At 50.1% G+C, this 21,314-nt stretch overlaps 1 protein-coding gene across 3 annotated transcripts in view; it reads left to right on the forward strand.

Annotated features, from left to right (window-relative positions):
- Positions 1-21,314, forward strand: part of LOC143962015 (asialoglycoprotein receptor 2-like) — a 99,875-nt gene that overhangs the window by 53,297 nt on the left and 25,264 nt on the right. For all 3 annotated transcript variants that reach the window (XM_077471355.1, XM_077471357.1, XM_077471356.1), the window contains 2 exons: positions 14,994-15,032; positions 15,654-15,725. In XM_077471355.1, coding sequence (XP_077327481.1) covers positions 14,994-15,032; positions 15,654-15,725 — 111 coding nt within the window. The remainder of the gene's footprint in view (positions 1-14,993; positions 15,033-15,653; positions 15,726-21,314) is intronic.

Genomic DNA, 21,314 nt, shown 5'->3' on the forward strand with positions numbered 1-21,314 from the left:
GGAATCTTGTCCATCTCTAACCCGGGAGGTCTGAGACCGAGTGCTAGGTCCTGGGGTATCCAGAATGGAAACAGATTCAGGTGGATCTCTCACTGGAGGTATTCTGACTGCTTCAGTAAGTGGGAGCAAATGATTCCTGTGCCAAGTTTTCAAGGGCCCCACTTTCCCCTCTGGTTTTAGCTTATACACAGGCAATCCAGGTAGCTTTCTGCAAATGACATAGGGCTCCGATCTCCATCTTTTAGCAAGCTTGTGCTTCCCAGGGATCCCCAGATTGCGTAGCAGTACACGGTCCCCAGGCTGCAGGTCTTGCACTCGAACCTTCAGATCGAAGTTCCTCTTGTTGCGGGCTCCCCTTTGGTCCGAGGCCGCCTGAGCTCGTTCATGGGCCACTTTCAAATTGTGTCTAAGTCGGTCCACATATCCCTTGTGGGAGGTAGCAGAGGCATGGTCTAGGGAAATGCCAAAGGCCAGATCCACCGGCAATCTTGCTTCTCTCCCAAACATGAGCCGGTAGGGGGAGTAACCCGTCACATCACTTGTGGTGCAGTTGTAAGCGTGCACCAGAGCTGATATGTGTTGGCTCCAGTGTTGCTTCTTCTCTGTCTCTAGAGTTCCAAGCATGTTTAGTAAGGTCCGATTAAACCTCTCAGGTTGGGCATCTCCTTGTGGATGATAAGGTGTAGTCCTGGTCTTCTCTACTCCTTCAGTCTTGATGGGCAAACCCATCCACAAATCTTCTATAATAGGAGCAGAACCCCAAGAAAGATCTGAGCTCTGTGACTGTTGTCGGTCTTGGCCAAGAGGTAACTGCCTCCAACTTCTCAGGGTCTGTAGCCACTCCCTTTTCAGACACTATGTGTCCCAGATAGTTCACAGAGGATTGGTAAAACCGGCACTTCTCGGGAGAAAGCTTGAGTCCCTCTTCGCTGAGTCTTCTCAACACCTTCTCCAACCTGGCCTCATGTTCTTCCAAAGTTTTCCCGAAGACAATGACATCGTCCAAGTACACAAGGACTTCTATGAGGTTCATGTCTCCAACGGTCTTCTCCATGAGGCGTTGAAAGGTAGCAGGGGCTCCAGACAGGCCCTGAGGCATTCTGTTGAATTCGAAGAATCCCACTGGGGTTATGAAGGCTGTCTTCTCTCGGTCTTCCTGGTGCATGGGGATTTGGTAGTACCCACTCTTGAGGTCCATTACACTGAACCACTTGGCACCAGCCAAACTCTGTAGGGCATCCTCTATTCTCGGTGTGGTATACTGGTCAGGGATGGTCCTCCTGTTGAGAGTCCTGTAGTCAATACAAAGCCTCAACGACCCATTCTTTTTCCTGACCATCACTATGGGGGAGGCATAGGGACTTCTAGACTCCCGAATCACACCAGTCTTCTTCAACTCCGCAAGCTGCTCCCTCAGATCCTCCAGATCAGCTAGAGGGACCCGCCTAACCCTTTCCCTGAAGGGTTTGTCTTCTTGGAGGCGGATTCGGTGGGTGGCACTCCTGGCACATCCCACATCAAACTCATCCTTTGAGAAAATCCTCTCCCATCTAGTCAGCTGGGCCTTGGCTCTCTCCTTCCAGGCTCCAGGTAGGTCCGGGTTCTCCATGGAAAGTTTCTCCCAAACATCTCCTCCTTCACCCGTTCCTTTTACTTCTGACCAGCTGACTGGGGCCGCAGGACTCACCTGCCCCAACAGCATCCTGGCAGGGATCTCTATGGGTCTCTCCGTAGGGTTTCTCACACTCACTGGGACTCTTCCTCGAGCCTTCTTCAGGGCCTTGATTGAAATCACTTCCGGTATCACTTCCAGGCCTGAGTGGTCCTCCCTTGGATCGGATTCCAGCATGACAAAGGGGCCAGGCTGCTCCCAGGTAAGCTTCACCGTGGCCCTGAGGCAGGCTACCCCTCCGGGCTGCAGCACCACTCCCTCTCTCCCAAGTCTCCACACCTTCCCTATCCCCTCTCCTGGGGTCTTCTGCTCTAGGACCAACCGTTGGTAGGCTGTCTTCAGCATGGGATGGATATTGGGATCTTGATGGTTTCTCGTCTCCACTAGAGGGGTCAGAAGTCTTCGCACCAGATCCGTATTGGTCCCTATGATGAGGGACATCTTGCTGGCCCCGGGCGGTCTAGGACACACAACTGCCAGGGTTTCAAACACCTCTGTTTTCCCTGCCACAGATGGATCGAAGGTCAGCTTTATGGGCAGGTAACCATCGTAGGGGAAACTCTGAGTTCCAAGGCCCCATATCTCCAGCTCTTCTATCTTCTGTATAGGCAAATGGCTCAAGTGCCTATCATAGAAGTCTCTGTACAACAAAGTCACTTGAGCTCCAGTGTCCAGGAGGGCCTTCGTGTAGACTCCTTCCACCTGGATGGAGACAGTGGGGGACGGGCCGACCAATTCTTCTGGGAAGGGCCGGGTTGAGGCCACCCTCTTCTGGGGACCCGTCTTCATCCAGTTGGTTTTTGACTTTACTCTTTTTCGAGCCTGGCATGCATTGACCCTCCCCACAGTAATGGGAGTACAAACCCGCTGAGGGATGTTATTGTCTCTTATTTGTAGACATTCCTTCTGAGGGGTCTGGTTTCCTCTCTCTCTCTTCCTTCTATTCAGTTTGGAGTTCACTGAAAGGCATGGGCACCCGGTTGACTCCCTCACCGGGGCCCTCTGAAGTTTCCCGCCGGCTGGCGGTTATCTATCTTCTTCTTCTTGGGACTGGAACATCTACTGGCGAAGTGGCCACTGCCCCCGCAGTTGTAGCATAGCATCTCTTCTCGGTCTCGAGTGGGGCTTGGTGTTGGTGTATCTGGAAACAACTCCCTCCTAGGACTTGGTTTCTCGGCTCCCCCTTGACCTTTCGCCATCATAGCAGTCAACATCTCCATCACCTGGGACATCTGTAACTTCAAAGTGTCCAGCTCCTTATCTCTAGCGGGAGTCATGGCCGGTGTAACTATTGCTACCGGTTGGTTGACGGGCTCGGTGAGATGTTCTTCCCTTTTCTCTTCCAGTAGGGCCTCTTCCTCTCTGATCATTCGGATGAGGTCAGTGTACTCCAGATTCTTCCCATCCAGTCGGGCACGCAGTGTCCATGCAATAGGATCCATGGGTTGAGCTCCCCTCAGTACCTGTTGAGCACGGGCCTCATCTACTTTTCCTGGGCTGATCCCCTTCTTTAGGATCATCCTATGCAGGATTTTATCTAAACGTCCCATGTAGTCTGATAGTTTTTCACCTTTCTTCTGGTAGCAATGCTCTAACTGATAAGCAAGCTCAGAGATTTTCTCTTTCCCACCAAACACAGTCTGTAGTACATCTAGGTACTCCTGTGCATTACAGTCTGTCCTGCTCATCTTCAGGTTGCGTACGGCCTCTAGAGCAGGCCCCTTTAGACTTTCCACAATCCTCTGCTTCTTTATGCGCTCTGGAACTTCCCATTCCTCTAGTGCCTGACTTGCGCTATCTAACCACTCTTCAAATCCCTCTTCTTCCGAAGGTACAGGTTTCCTCCCTGAAAACATCCGGAGTTTTCTGTACCCCGACATCGGGTAATCTGTGGGATCCTTCTTGCACTGGGCCACAATCTCCCCCAGGACAGCACACAGTTCTGCGCTAAGGGTGGCCGGTGCTGATCTGAGACTCTCGGGTGTGGTACGGGCCGCAGCCTGCGGTGATCCCGTTGGCGAAGGCTCCTCCTTTATTGCGTGCGCCAACCTAAAGGATCTGTTGTCTTGTGTCCGTACACGGTTGCGCTTGCAAGCCTCCGGCATCCCATCCCAGTATTCCACTAGCGCATACTGATATGAGATGTCTGGGTCTGATTTTATCTCCATCACCCATGGTTCATGGTCTGGGGACACTGACTTCATTAACTCCTCTACGGTCTCAGTCGACCATTTCTCCCCTGGGAGGCTAATGACCACTGAATGACTTGGGTCGGCCTTAGCCGCTTCACACCACGCTCTGACTCCCTGTGGGTCCATGCCGGTACCTCTGGCGTGTTCACCGCTGTCTCAGAAATCCCGGATTTACGAGCCCCCACGTATAGCGATACCCTCACTTAAGAGGGCCGCAAGTTTGGTTTGGGTCCTGAGCACAGCTCCGCCAACCCCCCGGCAATCTGCACTACCCACTCTGGCACAGTTAGTATCTAGCAATACACATTAAATCACTTATACTCTAAATATGTGTGTGTGCGTGCGTGGGTAACTCAAGCACAACTTTGTAATCCAAACGAATAATAAAGATAAAGCATCTGTCTTTAAACAGCTCTCACCACCCGGACAAGTCCAAGTCCGGTTTCTCTGCCTTTTCGTCTAGGAACAGGAATCCACCGACCTCCGAGTCTTCAATCCTTCTGGTGTACTGCAGCAAGGAATGAGAAAATGTCTCTCAGGTGCAACTAGGCTGGCAGAGAGCTCTTTGGAAAAGAGCACAAGGCCCAGGCTTCAGGCCTTGTGCCTCAGCAGTTCAGCACAGATCTCCTCTTGCTTGAAGAGAGGGGGGTGTCCAAAGAGGAAGAACTAGGCCTCTCCCCCTCCTTATATATCCTCCCCCATGAGTCTTTGAGACATAACTCAAAACATCCTGGGAACCAGCGGGGTTCTGGGAACAGTAGTTTTATAGTCCTTAAAGAGACCCCGCTACACATATATATATATATATATATATATATATATATATATATACACATATATATACACATATATACTGATTCTGAATATACTGCAGCTAACTGAATCAACTGCCTGTAGTATATTAGGAACAGGACAACAGGAACAGTCTGAAGTGAGATCTAGCTGCACAGGATACAGTAATGAATATACTGCAGCTAACTGAATCAACTGCCTGCCTGTAGTATATTGGGAACAGAACAACAGGAATGGTCTGCAGTAGTGAGATCTAGCTGCACAGGATACAGTACTCAATATATGCTGCAGCTAACTGAATCAACTGCCTTCTTGTATTGTATTAGGAACTAGGGATGAGCTTCGTGTTCGAGTCGAACGCATATTCGACTCGAACACCGGCTGTTGGCCCGTTCGGCGAAGCCAGAACTCTGTGGGCCGTTCGCGCCAAATTTGTGTGGCGCTCACGGCCCACAATGCACTGCGCCACCGCAGTGCATTGCTGGCTCATGATTGGTCAAGAATGCACTGTGACCCCGCATGCTTGGCCAATCACAGCGCCGGCAGCGAGGAGAGCCATGATTGGCCACAGGCAGGATCCCTGTGGCCAATCATAGCTCAGGCTGTGCAGTACACGCCCCACACTATATAAGGCCGCCAGCGCGGCAGCCTTGTGTAGTGTGTGGGCGTCTGTAGGAGTTAGTGGGTGTTCTCTGTGTACCTTCAACGCAGTATACACCATCCGTTATCCACCGATTTAGTGTTCTTGCTCTTCTGTAATTGAGCTTTCACCCATCTGCAGGAGTTTGTTGGTGTTGTCTGTGTGCCCTGAGCGCAGTATACACCATTATCCACCGATTTAGCATTCTTGCTCTTCTGTAATTGAGCTTTCAGCCAGCTTCAGGAGTTTGTGGGTGTTGTCTGTGTGCCCTGAGCACAGTATACACCATTATCCACCTATATAGCTATATTGCTCTTCTGTAATTGAGCTTTCAGCCAGCTGCAGGAGTTTGTGGGTGTTGTCTGTGTGCCCTGAGCGCAGTATACACCATTATCCACCTATATAGCTATATTGCTCTTCTGTAATTGAGCTTTCAGCCAGCTGCAGGAGTTTGTGGGTGTTGTCTGTGTGCCCTGAGCGCAGTATACACCATTATCCACCAATTTTGCTCTTCTCTAATTGAGCCATCTGCCATCTGCAGGAGTTAGTTGGTGTTGTGTGCCTCCAGCACAGCACAGTATACACCGGTATCTACCCTTTAATTCCTGTTGTTCTATAATAAAGGCATCTGCAGGAGTTAGTGGGTGTTGTGTGCCTCCAGCACAATATACACAACCCAATTGCTGTTTTCCCATCTCCCTTCAGGCCATTACCATGTCTGGAAGGCCAACAAGGAGAGGAAGACAGCCACGAGCCGATAAAAGAGGACAAGCAGGCTCTGTGTCTAGAGACAACAGTGCTGGTCGTGGACGCGGTGCATCGTCATCAGCACGTGGCCATGGGACACGCTTGTCCTTATTTTCGGCAGCTGGACTTGTTGAGCCGCATCATGCCGAAGACTTGGTAGAGTGGATGACCAAGCCCTCTTCATCCTCCTCATCCTCTCTCGCCCAGGCTCAGGGTACTAGCAAAGCAGCTGCCAATGCATCCTCTTCCCTTGTCTCAATGTCATCATCAGTGACTCCTTCCCTAGACCCACCACATCCTCCTGAGGAGTCCCCTGAACTCTTTGAGCACAGTGTTGGGTACATGCTCCAGGAGGATGCCCAGTGTTTTGTAGGCTCTGATAATGATACTCAGCTAGAGGAAGGCAGTAGAGTGAGCGCAGAGAGAGGGGATGCTCAAGAAGGACAGCAATCTGGCAGTCATGTTCCACAAGCTGCAGAATACTGCCAGGTTTGCTTCAGCGATGAAGAGGGAGGGGATGATGAGGGCACTGACTCCACGTGGGTGCCTGATAGGAGAGAGGAGGAGGCACATCTCCAACGAGGCAGGATGCCCTCCGGGGGCCGGCTTAGGGGCAGCACACCGACTGAATCACACCGCAGAGCTCCGCCTGTGCAGGGCGCTGCCTCTGCGCGTTGTTCTAAAAGTTCTTTAGTGTGGGCCTTTTTTGAGATGAGTGCATCAGATCGCGTGCTGCTATTTGCAACATATGTCTCAAGCATATCTCGCGTGGCCAAAACATCAGCCGCTTGGGCACCACTTGCTGCTTGGCCAGACATATGTTGACCTGCCATGCAGCTCATTGGCAAGCATACCTCAAAGACCCACACCAAAGAACAAAGCGGACCTCTCCTTGCTCCTCATCAGCTGGGATCTCCAACCCCACTAGACCTTCAGTCCTCTCTGAAACCTGCACTGAGAGGAATGAAGGTGTAGAATTAGGTGTGTCACAGCCAAGTGCTTCCGGGCACTCTGCTAGCAGTACACCCACGTCCGATTATAGCAGGCAAATTTCCCTGCCCCAGCTGCTGGACCGTCGAAAGAAGTTCACTCCCAGCCATCCACATGCCCAGCGGTTGAATGCTAGCTTGGCTAAATTGCTACCACTTTAACTGCTGCCTTTTCAGTTGGTAGACTCGGCCACCTTCCATGAGTTTGTACAATGTGCGGTTCCTCAGTGGCAGGTCCCCAAACTCCACTTTTTCTCACGGAAGGCGATTCCGGCTCTCTACCGGCATGTGGAAGGCAATGTCCTTGCCTCGCTGGACAGGGTGGGATATTACCTGTCTTTCATGGCCCATTGGGTCACTCTTCTGGCAGCTGGGAAGGATGCAGGACAAGGTGCAATAGTGTTTGGAGGTGGTTCTGCCACCACGCCTCCAAAATGCTACTACTGGTTGTGACACACCTCTCTCCTCCACCCCCTCCTCTTCTTCTTCCTCCATGGCCTCTTCCAGTGCTCTGTCTTCAGAACCAGCGGTGCTCCATAGGCCTTCAAGGGGCTACGCAAGTACGCAGGCAAAACGATGCCATGCCGTGCTTGCACTGGTTTGTTTGGGGGACAGGAGCAACACTGGGGCAGATATTTTGTCAGCTCTGCAGGGGCAGGCCGAGAGGTGGTTGACGCCACGCCAGCTTAAGCCAGGATTGGTGGTTTGCGACAATGGCACCAACCTCCTCTCCGCCCTCCGACAGGGACAACTGACCCATGTGCCCTGTGTGGCTCACATCCTTAACCTGGTGGTGCAGCGGTTCTTGGGCAGGTACCCAGGCTTACAGGATGTCTTGAATCAGGCCAGGAAAGTCTGTGTGCATTTCCGACGATCATTTAAAGCCAGTGTTCGGCTGGCAGAGCTCCAAAAGGAGTTTAACCTGCCCAAGAACTGCCTTATATGTTACATGCCCACCAGGTGGAACTCAACGTTGGCCATGCTGCAGCGGCTGCACACGCAGCAGAGGGCCATCAATGAGTACCTGTGAGACTACGACACCAGGACAGGGTCAGGGGAGCTCGATTTTTTCTCACCACGCCAGTGGGGCATTATCAGGGATGCATGCACTGTCCTGTCACCGTTTGAGGAGGCCACAAGGATGGTGAGCAGTGACAGTGCATGCATCAGTGACACTGTACCTCTTGTCCACCTCTTGGAGCATACGCTGTGTGGAATAATGGACAGGGCACTTGAGGCAGAACAGAGGCAGGAAGAGGAGGACTTCCTTGCCTCTCAAGGCCCCCTTTATCCAGACAGTGTTCCTGCTGTCCCACCCATCACACAGGAAGAGGAGGAGGAGGCGGCTGGCACTCAGCATCAGCAGCAGCAGCAGTCTTGTAGGGATGATTTACAGTCCCAAAAAACCTGTGAACTTGTACGTGGCTGGGAGGAGGTAGCTGCGGATCATGTTGTCCTTAGTGACCCAGAGGACTCCGGACCATATGCCTCAGCTAACCTACGCTGCATGGCCTCCCTGATCCTGCAAAGCCTGTGGAAGGATCCTTGTATTCTTCGGATCAAGGAGAGGGACCATTACTGGCTGGCCACTCTCCTTGATCCACGGTACAAGGGTAAGGTTGCCGACCTTATCTTGCCGTTGCAGAGGGAGCAGAGGATGAGACATCTCCGGGAGGCCTTGCAAAAAGGTCTGTGCCAGTCTCCCAGAGACTGGGAGGTTACAAACTCCTGGTCCTGGACAACGTGTTGCTGAGGCATCGGTCAGAAGGTGCGGTGGAGAAGGTGGCCACCTGACCGATGCGTTCAGACTTTTTTTAGTCCGCAGCCCCAAGGTATGATTGGTTCCAGCAACCATTGCCAGTGTCTGATTTACATGGTGCAGGAATAACTAGGGGTAAGGTCAGGCTTGGACACCTTTCCCACCAAAAATCCTCTGGCTTACTGGGTCTTGAGGATGGATCACTGGCCAGAGCTTGTACAGTATGCAATTGAGCTACTGGCCTGTTCTGCATCCAGCGTTTTTTCGGAACGCACCTTCAGTGCTGCTGGTGGATTTGTTACCGATCACAGGGTGCGCCTGTCCACCAACTCGGTTGATCGACTGACCTTCATAAAGACGATACAGTCTTGGATCACCTACAGCTGCCAAGCACCTGAAGCTGATGTAACCAAATATATATTTTTTTGAAATATCACATCCCTTCAAGAATGCCTATGCTGATGCTGAGTGACTGTCCTGTTATGTTGATTGTCTATCCTCTTCCTCCTCCGCTGATATCTTGGAAGAACATTTTTGGTTCTGGGTGATGCCGCCAGCCCAATTTTTCTGCCCCTGTTTAACAGGGGTGTTTAATTACAATTTTTGAAGCAATGCTTTGCAGCAGGGCTCATTCCTGCACTCCAACTAGAGTATATGGGAGAGGTTGCAGTGTGGTGGCACCAGTACCAGTGCCTAAGGCCCAATTTTTCAGCCCCTGTTTAACAGGGGCGTTTAATTACAATTTTTGAAGCAATGCTTTGCAGCAGGGCTCATTCCTGCACTACTACTAGAGTATATGGGAGAGGTTGCAGTGTCGTGGCACCAGCACCAGTTCCACCAGCCCAATTTTTCAGCCCCTGTTTAACAGGGGCATGTAATTACAATTTTTGATGCAATGCTTTGCAGCAGGGCTCATTCCTGCACTACAACTAGAGTATATGGGAGAGGTTGCAGTGTCGTGGCACCAGCGCCTAAGGCCCAATTTTTCAGCCCCTGTTTAACAGGGGCATGTAATTACAATTTTTGATGCAATGCTTTGCAGCAGGGCTCATTCCTGCACTACAACTAGAGTATATGGGAGAGGTTGCAGTGTCGTGGCACCAGCACCAGTGCCTAAGGCCCAATTTTTCAGCCCCTCTTTAACAGGGGCATGTAATTACAATTCTTGATATAATATTTCACAACAGGGCCCTTTCCTGTGCCCACCGAGAGTAACTGTGAGGACTTATAGTGTTGTAGCACCAGCACCACAACCAATTTTTCTACCACTGTTCAACAATGGCATGTAATTACAATTCTTGATATAATCGTTCACAGCGGGCCGCTCCAGCGCCCACCAAGAGTCACTTTGAGGGCTTACAATGTTATGGCAACACCAACACCTTGTTCCGCCATTTCTGCAGAGCATTTAGGGCAGGCCCCTACTTTCAAACATCCAACTTACAAACGTCTCCTACTTGCAAACGGAAGGAGACAACAGGAATTGAGATGAAAAAAGATGGACGGCAAAACAAATTATACAGGGGTGATAACCCTTCCCTATGTTTTCCAAAAATCTTAAAAATAGATTTTTTGACTGGAGATACACTTTAAAAATGTACCAGTTCAAAATGACAAACAGATTCTACTTAACACAACAAACCTACACGGTCCCTGTCTTGTTTGCATCGCCTGTATACTGCTGCTCTGAGTATATAGGGCCTGGGGGCCCCACCAGGGGAGTTGCTAGGTTGCAAAAGGACCAGGGGCTTCAGCCCAGAGTCCAAGCGGAAACGGGGGGGGGGGGGGGTCGGGTGTTGTATGGGATGCAGGTTTTTTTTGGCTGGGCCGTGACACTGACAGTAGTGACTTACATACACTAACCTACCTACACTGACGGCAGTGACCTACCTATCTGACCTACCTACACTCACCTGCCTGATCTACATACACTGGACATATACATAAACTAACGGTAGTGACCTACCTACACTGATCGATCTACCTACACTGACATTTACATACACTGACCTACCTACACTGACATTAACACACACTGACCTACCTACACTGACATTAACACACACTGACATTTACATACACTGACCTACCTATACTGACATTAACACACACTGACCTACCTACACTGACATTTACATACACTGACCTACTTACAGTGACCTACCTACACTGACATTAACACACACTGACTTACCTACACTGACATTTACATACACTGACCTACCTACACTGACATTAACATCATACACTGACCTTACTGAGCCGTGGTGTCATAGCAGCCAGTCCTCAGAGGAGGATCCGAGGAGGAGAGGAGAGCGGCTTGCCCGAGCGCCAAGTGGGGATGTGGCGTGGCAGCCTCTTTGTTATTACCGCCTTCTGGAGCCAACAGCGCCTATGATGGACGTCACACGTCCCACTGTCCCTATTTGGACCAGTGGGACGTCCATTATAGACGTGCAGGCTCCAGAAGGCGGGACCTGCTCTGGCACTCAGGCCGCACTCGGCCGCACTCGGCCACGCTCGGAGGCGCTCGGGATCAGATTGGTCCCGGCGCTCTCACCTACCCTGCAGAGCTGACACTCGGGGCTATAGGGGGACACATTCGGGGCTGCAGCCCCCCCAGCCACCCCCTCCAGACGCCCCTGAGCCCCACGTCTTTCCTTTTTTTAATATGGGTACGGGGTTCCCCTTAATATCCGTACAAGACCCAAAGGGTCTGGTAATGGGCAGGGGGGGCTACCCATGCCATTTTTCTCAATGATTTTCACCCATATTGCGGGAACCAGATATTACATTAAAACTGCAAGCAGTTTTAAATGCCTTTTTTTCCGTTAAATGTCATTTTGTGCAGGGAATGTTCTAAACACGGGAAACACGTGGCACTTCACAGGCATACTATAGACACCCCCCAGGCACGATATTTAAAGGAATATTTCACTTTTTTTTTCACTTTAATCGTCATTAAAATCAGTGCTCCCGAAAAAACTGCCATTTTTCAAAACATTTTAGGCATTGACCCATGTCCCCTGGGGCAGGAGCCAGGTCCCCAAACCCTTTTTAGGACAATATCTTGCATATTAGCCATTAAAATTAGCACTTTTTATTTTGAACGTTCGAGTCCCATAGACTTCAATGGGGTTCTAAAGTTCGCAAGAATTTGTGGTCCGTTCGAAAGTTCTGGTGCGAACCGAACCGGGGGGTGTTCGAGTCATCCCTATTAGGAACAGAACAACAGGAACTGTCTGCAGTGAGATCTAGCTGCACAGAATACAGTACTGAATATACTGCAGCTAATTGAATCAACTGCCTGCCTGTAGTATATTAGGAACAGAACAACAGAACTGGTCTGCAGTAGTGAGATCTAGCTGCACAGGATACAGTACTCAATATATGCTGCAGCTAACTGAATCAACTGCCTTCCTGTATTATATTAGGAACAGAACAACAGGAACGGTCTGCAGTGAGATCCCATCTATCTAGCTGCACAGACTACAGTACTGAATATACTGCAGCTAACTGAATGAACTGCCTGCCTGTAGTATATTAGGAAGAGAACAGGAACAGTCTGCAGTGAGATCTAGCTGCACAGGATACAGTACTGAATATACTGCAGCTAACTGAATGAACTGCCTACCTGTAGTATATTAGGAACAAAACCACAGGAACGGTCTGCAGCGAGCTATACCTGCACAGGATACAGTACTTAATATACTGCAGCTAACTGAATTAACTGCCTGCCTGTAGTATATTAGGAACAGAACAAAATGAACAGTCTGCAGTGAGATCTAAGCTGGATCAACTGCCTGCCTGAAGTAGATTACAAATAGTACAGCAGGAACAGTCTGCAGTGAGATCTAGCGAAACTGGATCAACTGCCTGAAGTAAATTAGAAACAGTACGGCATGAACAGTCTGCAGTGAGATCTAGCTAAACTGGATCAAATGTCTGCCTGAAGTAGATTAGAAACAGTACAGCAGGAACGGTCTGCAGTGAGATCTACCTAACTGAATAAACTGCCTGCTCAAAGTAAATGAAATGACACTCTCTCTCTCTCTACCTCTCTAGAATGCCAGCAACACACTACAAAGGGTCGACGTGCCGGTGGCCTTATATAGTGTGGGGCGTGTACTTAATCCCCTGAGCCATAATTGGCCAAAGGCACCCTGCCTTTGGCCAATTATGGCTCTATTTGCTTATGGGGGTCATAGTGCATGCTTGGCCAATCATCAGCCAGCAAACCACTGCAATGATGCAGTGCATTATGGGCCGTGACGCGCCACTCGAATTTGGTGGGAACAGCCCATAATCTTCAATCTTCGACGAACGTTCGAACAGCCGATGTTTGAGTCGAACTTAAGTTTGACTCGAACTCGAAGCTCATCCCTAATGGTGACCCTGGATGATGTCTGAACAAAGTGGGCTCTGTCCTTCTGAAGCTGATGAGGGCATTATCAGGGGAGGTATTGTGTTATCTGTTATGCCTCGTACACACGATCGGACTATCCGGCGGACAACCCGCCGGACTTTGCAACGGAGGTCCGCCGGACTTTCCGAGTGGACCTGCCCACACACGACCGGACTTTTCCAGCGGAAAACCTGCCGGACTTGAAATGAACGGACTTGCCCACACACGGAGTAAAGTCCGTTAATTTTGAACGCGGCTCCAGGTAGACAGAACTAGTGAAGGAAGTCAATGTCGCTGCCTCCATCGGCGAGATTGACACCTCACAAGCCCTGTCGCCTGGTATGGATTTAAAGAGGAACCCCTACGCTGAAAAAACTCTGTGGGGGTCCCCCCAAAGTCCATAGCAGACCCTTATCCGAGCACGCAGCCCGGCCGGTCAGGAAAGGGGGTGGGGATGAGCGAGCTCCCCCTCCTGAGCCGCTCGGGGGTCTTCTCTTCTTCCATCTTCTGGGGTCTTCTCGCCAGACTCCTCCGCTATCTTCTGCTAGCTCTTTTACTAGCAGAGGAGCACGGCTTTCTCCTTCGTCGCAGCCGTCCGGGGGTCTTCTTCTGACTTCAGGGTCTTGTCCCGCTCTTCGGGGGTCTTGTCCCGCTCTTCATTTCTTCTTGTCGGGCCTCCGCTTTCTTCTTCCAGCTCTTTAACTAGTGTTGGCCCGGTCTTCTGTCGCTGTCGCGCCGCCGCCTTCTGCTTCTTCTTCTTCCTTCAGATGTTGACACAACGCTCTCTCCGGACTTAATGCTGGTGACGCGTTGTGCGGCGACTTATATAGGGACAAGGGGTGGGGTCACCGGCTGATGTCACATGGTGACCCCATCCCTTATGATATCACAGTCCCAGCATCCTCCGGGACTGGGTGGGGGCCAGAATCTGGGGGCCCCCTTATTAAAGGGGGCTCCCAGATTCTGATAAGCCCCTTGTCCGCAGACCCCAACAACCAATTGCCAGGGTTGTCGGGAAGAGGCCCTTGTCCTCATCAACATGGGGACAAGGTGCTTTGGGGTGGGGGGGCCGCAGGACCCCCCTTCCCCAAAGCACCCCCCCATGTTGAGGGCACGTGGCCTGGTACGGCTCAGGAGGGGGGGTGCTCGCTTGTTCCCACCCCCTTTCCTGACCGGTCGGGCTGCATGCTCGGATAAGGGTCTGCTATGGACTTTGGGGGGACCCCCATGCCGTTCTTTCGGCTTAGGGGTTCCCCTTTAAATCCATACTAGGTGCGGGGCTTGTGAGGTGTCAATCTCGCTGATGGAGGCGGCGACATTGACTTCCTTCGCTAGTTCCATCTACCTGGAGCCGCGTTCAAAATGAACAGACATTATTCCATGTGTGGGCAAGTCCGTTCATTTCAAAAGTCTGCCGGAGCCCACACACGGGTGGATTGTCCGGCGGACTCTGGTCCGCCAGACCAAGTCCACCACATAATCTGATCGTGTGTACGCGGCATTAGATGTCATAAATACCTGGAGGGGTTACACTGACAAATTAGTAGAATGGTGCACCTACCATGCAAATATGCAAAATATGCAGTATATGTGACAGGTCAGCTTCATAATTCCAAAACGATGAAATGGGATTCAATGGGGCCTTATAATGACCACTATGAAGATTGACAACACCCAGACCACGTCTGTGCAATCTAGAGACCATGTCTTTATTCATTTTTTTAAACTGTATTTTCTGATGTGAGTTCTCCAACATTAAAGAACCTTATCTGACATTGTTTTCTATTTCCTCTTCAGATAAAAGTGTTGGTGAGGAAATGTCACAGATGAGGAATGGTGAGTGTACAATGGTCTCAATGGTAATGTCAATATGCATTTTTATGGGTTCCATATATTCCACTTCCTCTGGATCTGTGAAACACTTGGCGGGGTCTCAGGGATTATCCCTTTAACATAAAAAAAGGATACCCTCCTATTAGCCCTCTTCTATTGTCCCACAATAGTGTGTGATCCTTAGGAAGGACAAAGGATATATACGGTAGCTGCATATAACAACCTTTCACCATCCAATAAACCATCTTGTAGTATATGTGTTACCTGGGTAAGGCAAGGACACGGCATAAGGGATGAGATCCACCCTGCTACTGTCATCTAGGATCTTGAAGTCATCTAATGTGCCTACAACAAAGGAGGTATCTATTCTAGGGTGGGAAAGCCAATGTTATACTGTGAAACAAGTGATTTTTTATTGCCTATACATTGTGGATTCTGTAAATAGGCTGGGTGTGGCTCTCGTGCGCTGTACTTTTAAATTTTTTGTGACTACATTTGTATAATTTTATTAGCAGTTGACTGTATATTATCAGGCACCTATGAAGTTTTGTGTAATGTTCTGTGGGTGTATTGGGGTGTAGAGCCACAGTAATCTGAGATAAGCCACCATTGTTATCATTACAGGTTCTCTTTCCAGAGATGTTCAGAGCATTCAAGCATCTGTGAGGAACCTGGAGAAAGTCCAGACAGCAATCAGTAAGATTATTTTATTCCAACCACTGGAACACTTACCCATCAAACCACCTTTCACCACAGTGTGCAAACAGGATGTAGATATCACAAAGCCTCTCTCTGTCTGTTTGTAGAACTAGGGATGAGCTTCGTGTTCGAGTCGAACGTACGTTCGACTCGAACATTGGCTGTTCGTCCGTTCGGCGAAATCCGAACATTTTAGTCCGTTCGCATCAAATTCGTGTGCGATGGCGCAGTGCATTGCTGGCTCATGATTGGCCAAGCATGCACTGTGACCCCGCATGCTTGGCCAATCGCAGCGCCAGCAGCGAGGAGAGCCTGTATACTGCTGTTCTGAGTATATAGGGCCTGGGGGCCACACGCATTTCCTTTTTTTTAATATGGGTACAGGGTTCCCCTTAATATGCGTACAAGACCCAAATAGGCTGGTAATGGGCAGGGAGGGCTACCCATGCCATTTTTCCATATTGCAGGAACCAGATATAACATTAAAACCGCAAGCAGCTTTAAATGGTGTTATTTCAGTTTAATGTCATTTTGTGCAGAGACTGTTCTAAACACGGGAAAGACGTGGCACTTCACAGGCATACTACAGACACCCCCCAGGCACGATATTTAAAAGAATATTTCACTTTTTTTTTTTCACTTTAATCGTCATTAAAATCAGTGCTCCCGCCAAAACGGACGTTTTTAAAACTTTTTTTTGCATTGACCCATGTCCCCTGAGGCAGGAGTCAGGTCCCCAAACCCTTTTTAGGACAGTATCTTGCATATTAGCCGTTAAAATTAGCACTTTTCATTTCGAACGTTCGAGTCCCATAGACTTTAATTGGGTTCTAACGTTCGTTCGAACTTGGGGTCCATTCGAAAGTTCTGGTGCGAACCGAACCGGGGGGTGTTCGGCTCATCCCTATGTAGAACAATGTATCCAGATATCAAACAAATTAGGTGAATTTTAATAACAAAAAAACTGACATTACAGGTCCATGACATAATGGGTCCTCTTCTGTCCTCTGCAGTGGGTGGTTTATGAGCCCTGACATCATGGCTCTGTGACATTACAGTTCCTCTTCTGTCATCAGCAGTGGGGGGGGGGTCCTGACCTTATGGGTCCTCTTCTGTCCTCAGCAGTGGGTGGGTCCTGACATCATGGGTCTGTGACATAATAGGGTCCTCTTCTGTCCTCAGCAGTGGGTGGATCCTGATGTGATGGGTCTGTGACATGATGGGTCCTCTTTTGCCCTCAACAGTAGGGGTGGCACCTGACCTTGTGGGTTCTCTTCTGTCATCAGCAGTGGGTGGGGGGGTGGGGTCCTGACCGCATTGGTAATTTTCTGTCATCATTAGTGGGTGGGTCCTGACCTCATGGGTCCTCTTCTGTCCTCAGCAGTGGGTGGGTCCTGACCTCATGGGTCCTCTTCTTTCCTCAGCAGTGGGTGGATTTTGACCTCAGGGGGTCCTCTTCTGTCCTCAGCAGTGGGTGGGTCCTGATATCATGGGTCTGTGACATGATAGGGTTATCTTCTGTCCTCAGCAGTGGGTGGATCCTGATGTGATGGGTCTGTGACATGATGGGTCCTCTTCTGCCCTCAACAGTAGGTGGCACCTGACCTTGTGGGTTCTCTTCCGTCATCAGCAGTGGGTAGCTCCTGACCTCATGGGTCCCCTTTTATCCTCAGGAAATTATATGACCTGACATTATGGGTCCATGACATGATGGGTCCTCTTCTGTCCTCTGCAGTGGGTGGTTCCTGACCTCATGGGTTCTCTATCTTGAGCAGTGGGTGGGTCCTGACTAGGGATGAGCCGAACACCCCCCGGTTCGGTTCGCACCAGAACTTTCGAACGGACCCCAAATTCGTACGAACGTTAGAACCCCATTGAAGTCTATGGGACTCGAATGTTCGAAATGAAAAGTGCTAATTTTAACGGCTAATATGCAAGATACTGTCCTAAAAAGGGTTTGGGGACCTGCCCCAGGGGACATGGGTCAATGCCTAAAATGTTTTTAAAAATGGCCGTTTTGGCGGGAGCACTGATTTTAATGACGATTAAAGTGAAAAAAAAAAGTGAAATATTCCTTTAAATATGGTGCCTGGGGGGAGTCTGTAGTATGCCTGTGAAGTGCCACGTGTTACCCGTGTTTAGAACAGTCCCTGCACAAAATGACATTAAACGGAAATAACACCATTTAAAACTGCTTGCGGTTTTAATGTTATATCTGGTTCCTGCAATATGGTTGAAAATCATTGAGAAAAATGGCATGGGTAGCCCTCCCTGCCCATTACCAGCCCCTTTAGGTCTTGTACGCATATTAAAGGGAACCCCGTACCCATATTAAAAAAAGGAAATGCGTGTGGCCCCCAGGCCCTATATACTCAGAACAGCAGTATACAGGCGGTGCAAACAAGACAGGGACTGTGTAGGTTTGCTGTGTTAAGTTGAATCTGTTTGTAATTTTCAACTGGTACATTTTTAAAGTGTAGCTCCAGTCAAAAAAACTATTTTTAAGCTTTTTGGAAAACATAGGGAAGGGTTATCACCACTGTATAATTTGTTTTGTCGTCCATCTTTTTTCATCTCACTTGCTGTTGTCTCCTTCCGTTTGCAAGTAGGAGATGTTTGTAAATTGGATGTTTGAAAGTAGGGGCCTGCCCTATATGCTCTGCAGAAATGGCGGAACAAGGTGTTGGTTTTGCCACAACATTGTAAGCCCTCAAAGTGACTCTTGGTGGGCGCTGGAGGGCCCTGCTGTGAACGATTATATCAAGAATTGTAATTACATGCCATTGTTGAACAGTGGTAGAAAAATTTACCTTTGGTGGTTGTGGTGCTGGTGCCACAACACTATAAGTCCTCACCGTTACTCTGGGTGGGCACAGGAAGGGGCCCTCCTGTGAAATATTATATCAAGAATTGTAATTACATGTCCCTGTTAAACAGGGGCAGAAAAATTTGGCCTTAGGCACTGCTGCTGGTGCCACCACACGGCAACCTCTGCCATATACTCTAGTTTTATTGCAGGAATTAGCCCTGCTGCAAAGCATTGCATCAAAAATTGTACTTAAACGCCCCTGTTAAACAGGGGCAGAAAAATTGGGCCTTAGGCACTGGTGCTGGTGCCACCACACTGCAACCTCTGCCATATACTCTAGTTTTATTGCAGGAATTAGCCCTGCTGCAAAGCATTGCATCAAAAATTGTAATTAAACCCCCCTGTTAAACAGGAGCAGAAAAATTGGGCCTTAGACACTGGTGCTGGTGCCACCACACAGCAACCTCTCCCATATACTCTTGTTTGATTGCAGGAATTAGCCCTGCTGCAAAGCATTGCATCAAAAATTGTACTTAAGCGCCCCTGTTAAACAGGGGCAGAAAAATTGGGCTGATGGCATCAACCAGAACCAGAAATGTTCTTCCAACATATCAGTGGAGGAGGAAGAGGATAGACAATCAACATAACAGTCACTCAGCATCAGCATAGGCAGTCTTGAAGGGATGTGATATTTCAAAAAAAATATTCTGTTACATCAGCTTCAGGTGCTTGGTAGCTGTGGATGATCCAAGACTGATTCATCTTGATGAAGGTCAGTCGATCAACTGATTCGGTGGACAGGCGCACCCTGTGATCGGTAACAAAGCCACCAGCAGCACTGAAGGTGCGTTCCGAAAGAACGCTGGATGCAGGACAGGCCAGTAGCTCAATTGCATACTGTGCAAGCTCTGGCCAGTGATCCATCCTAGAGACCCAGTAAGCCAGAGGATTTTTGGTGGGAAAGGTGTCCAAGTCTGACCTTGCCCCTAGGTATTCCTGCACCATGTAAATCAGACGCTGGCGATGGGTGCTGGAACCGATCATACCTTGGGGCTGCGGACTAAAAAATTGTCTGAAAGCATCAGTCAGACGGCAACCTTCTCCACCGCTCCTTCTGACCGATGCCTCAGCAACACGTTGTCCAGGACCAGGAGTTTGTAACCTCCCAGTCTCTGGGAACGCATTGCACAGACCTTTCTGCAAGGCCTCCCGGAGATGTCTCATCCTCTGCTCCCTCTGCGATGGCAAGATAAGGTCGGCAACCTTACCCTTGTACCGTGGATCAAGGAGAGTGGCCAGCCAGTAATGGTCCCTCTCCTTGATCCGAAGAATACGAGGATCCTTCCGCAGGCTTTGCAGGATCAGGGAGGCCATGCAGCGTAGGTTAGCTGAGGCATTCGGTCCGGAGTCCTCTGGGTCACTAAGGACAACATGATCCGCAGCTACCTCCTCCCAGCCACGTACAAGTCCACGTGTTTCTTGGGACTGTAAATCATCCCTACAAGACTGCTGCTGCTGCTGCTGATGCTGATGCTGAGTGCCAGCCTCCACCTCCATGCTGACACAATCATCCTCCTCCTCCTCTTCCTCCTCCTCATCCTCTTCCTGTGTGATGGGTGGCACAGCAGGAACACTGTCTGGATAAAGGGGGCCTTGAGAGGCAAGGAAGTCCTCCTCTTCCTGCCTCTGTTCTGCCTCAAGTGCCCTGTCCATTATTCCACGCAGTGTATGCTCCAAGAGGTGGACAAGAGGTACAGTGTCACTGATGAATGCACTGTCACTGCTCACCATCCTTGTGGCCTCCTCAAACGGTGACAGGACAGTGCATGCATCCCTGATCATGCCCCACTGGCGTGGTGAGAAAAAACCAAGCTCCCCTGACCCTGTCCTGGTGCCGTAGTCACACAGGTACTCATTGATGGCCCTCTGCTGCGTGTGCAGCCACTGCAGCATGGCCAATGTTGAGTTCCATCTGGTGGGCATGTCACATATAAGGGGGTTCTTGGGCAGGTTCAACTCCTTTTGGAGCTCAGCCAGCCGAGCACAGGCATTAAATGATCGGCGGAAATGCACACAGACTTTCCTGGCCTGCTTCAGGACATCCTGTAAGCCGGGGTACCTGCCCAAGAACCGCTGCACCACCAGGTTAAGGACGTGAGCTACACAGGGCACATGGGTCAGTTGTCCCTGTCGGAGGGCGGAGAGGAGGTTGGTGCCATTGTCGCAAACCACCATTCCTGGCTTAAGCTGGTGTGGCGTCAACCACCTCTCGGCCTGCCCCTGCAGAGCTGACAAAACATCCGCCCCAGTGTGGCTCCTGTCCCCCAAACAAACCAGCGCAAGCACGGCATGGCATCGTTTTGCCTGCGTACTTGCGTAGCCCCTGGAACGCCTACGGAGCACCGCTGGTTCTGAGGACAGAGCACTGGAAGAGGCCATGGAGGAAGAAGAAGAGGAGGGGGTGGAGGAGAGAGGTGTGTCACAACCAATAGTAGCATTTTGGAGGCGTGGTGGCGGAACAACCTCCAACACTACTGCACCTTGTCCTGCATCCTTCCCAGCTGCCAGAAGAGTGACCCAATGGGCCACGAAAGACAGGTAACGTCCCTGTCCATGCTTGCTGGACAATGAGTCAGCGGTAATATGCACCTTACCGCTGACCGCCCTGTCCAGCGAGGCAAGGACATTGCCTTCCACATGCCGGTAGAGAGCCGGAATCGCCTTCCGTGAGAAAAAGTGGCGTTTGGGGACCTGCCACTGAGGAACCGCACATTGTA

Source organism: Lithobates pipiens, unplaced genomic scaffold, assembly GCF_037356315.1.
Source record: "Lithobates pipiens isolate NorthernLeopardFrog02 unplaced genomic scaffold, aLitPip1_a1.2 Scaffold_8, whole genome shotgun sequence".
Lineage (NCBI taxonomy): Eukaryota > Metazoa > Chordata > Amphibia > Anura > Ranidae > Lithobates > Lithobates pipiens.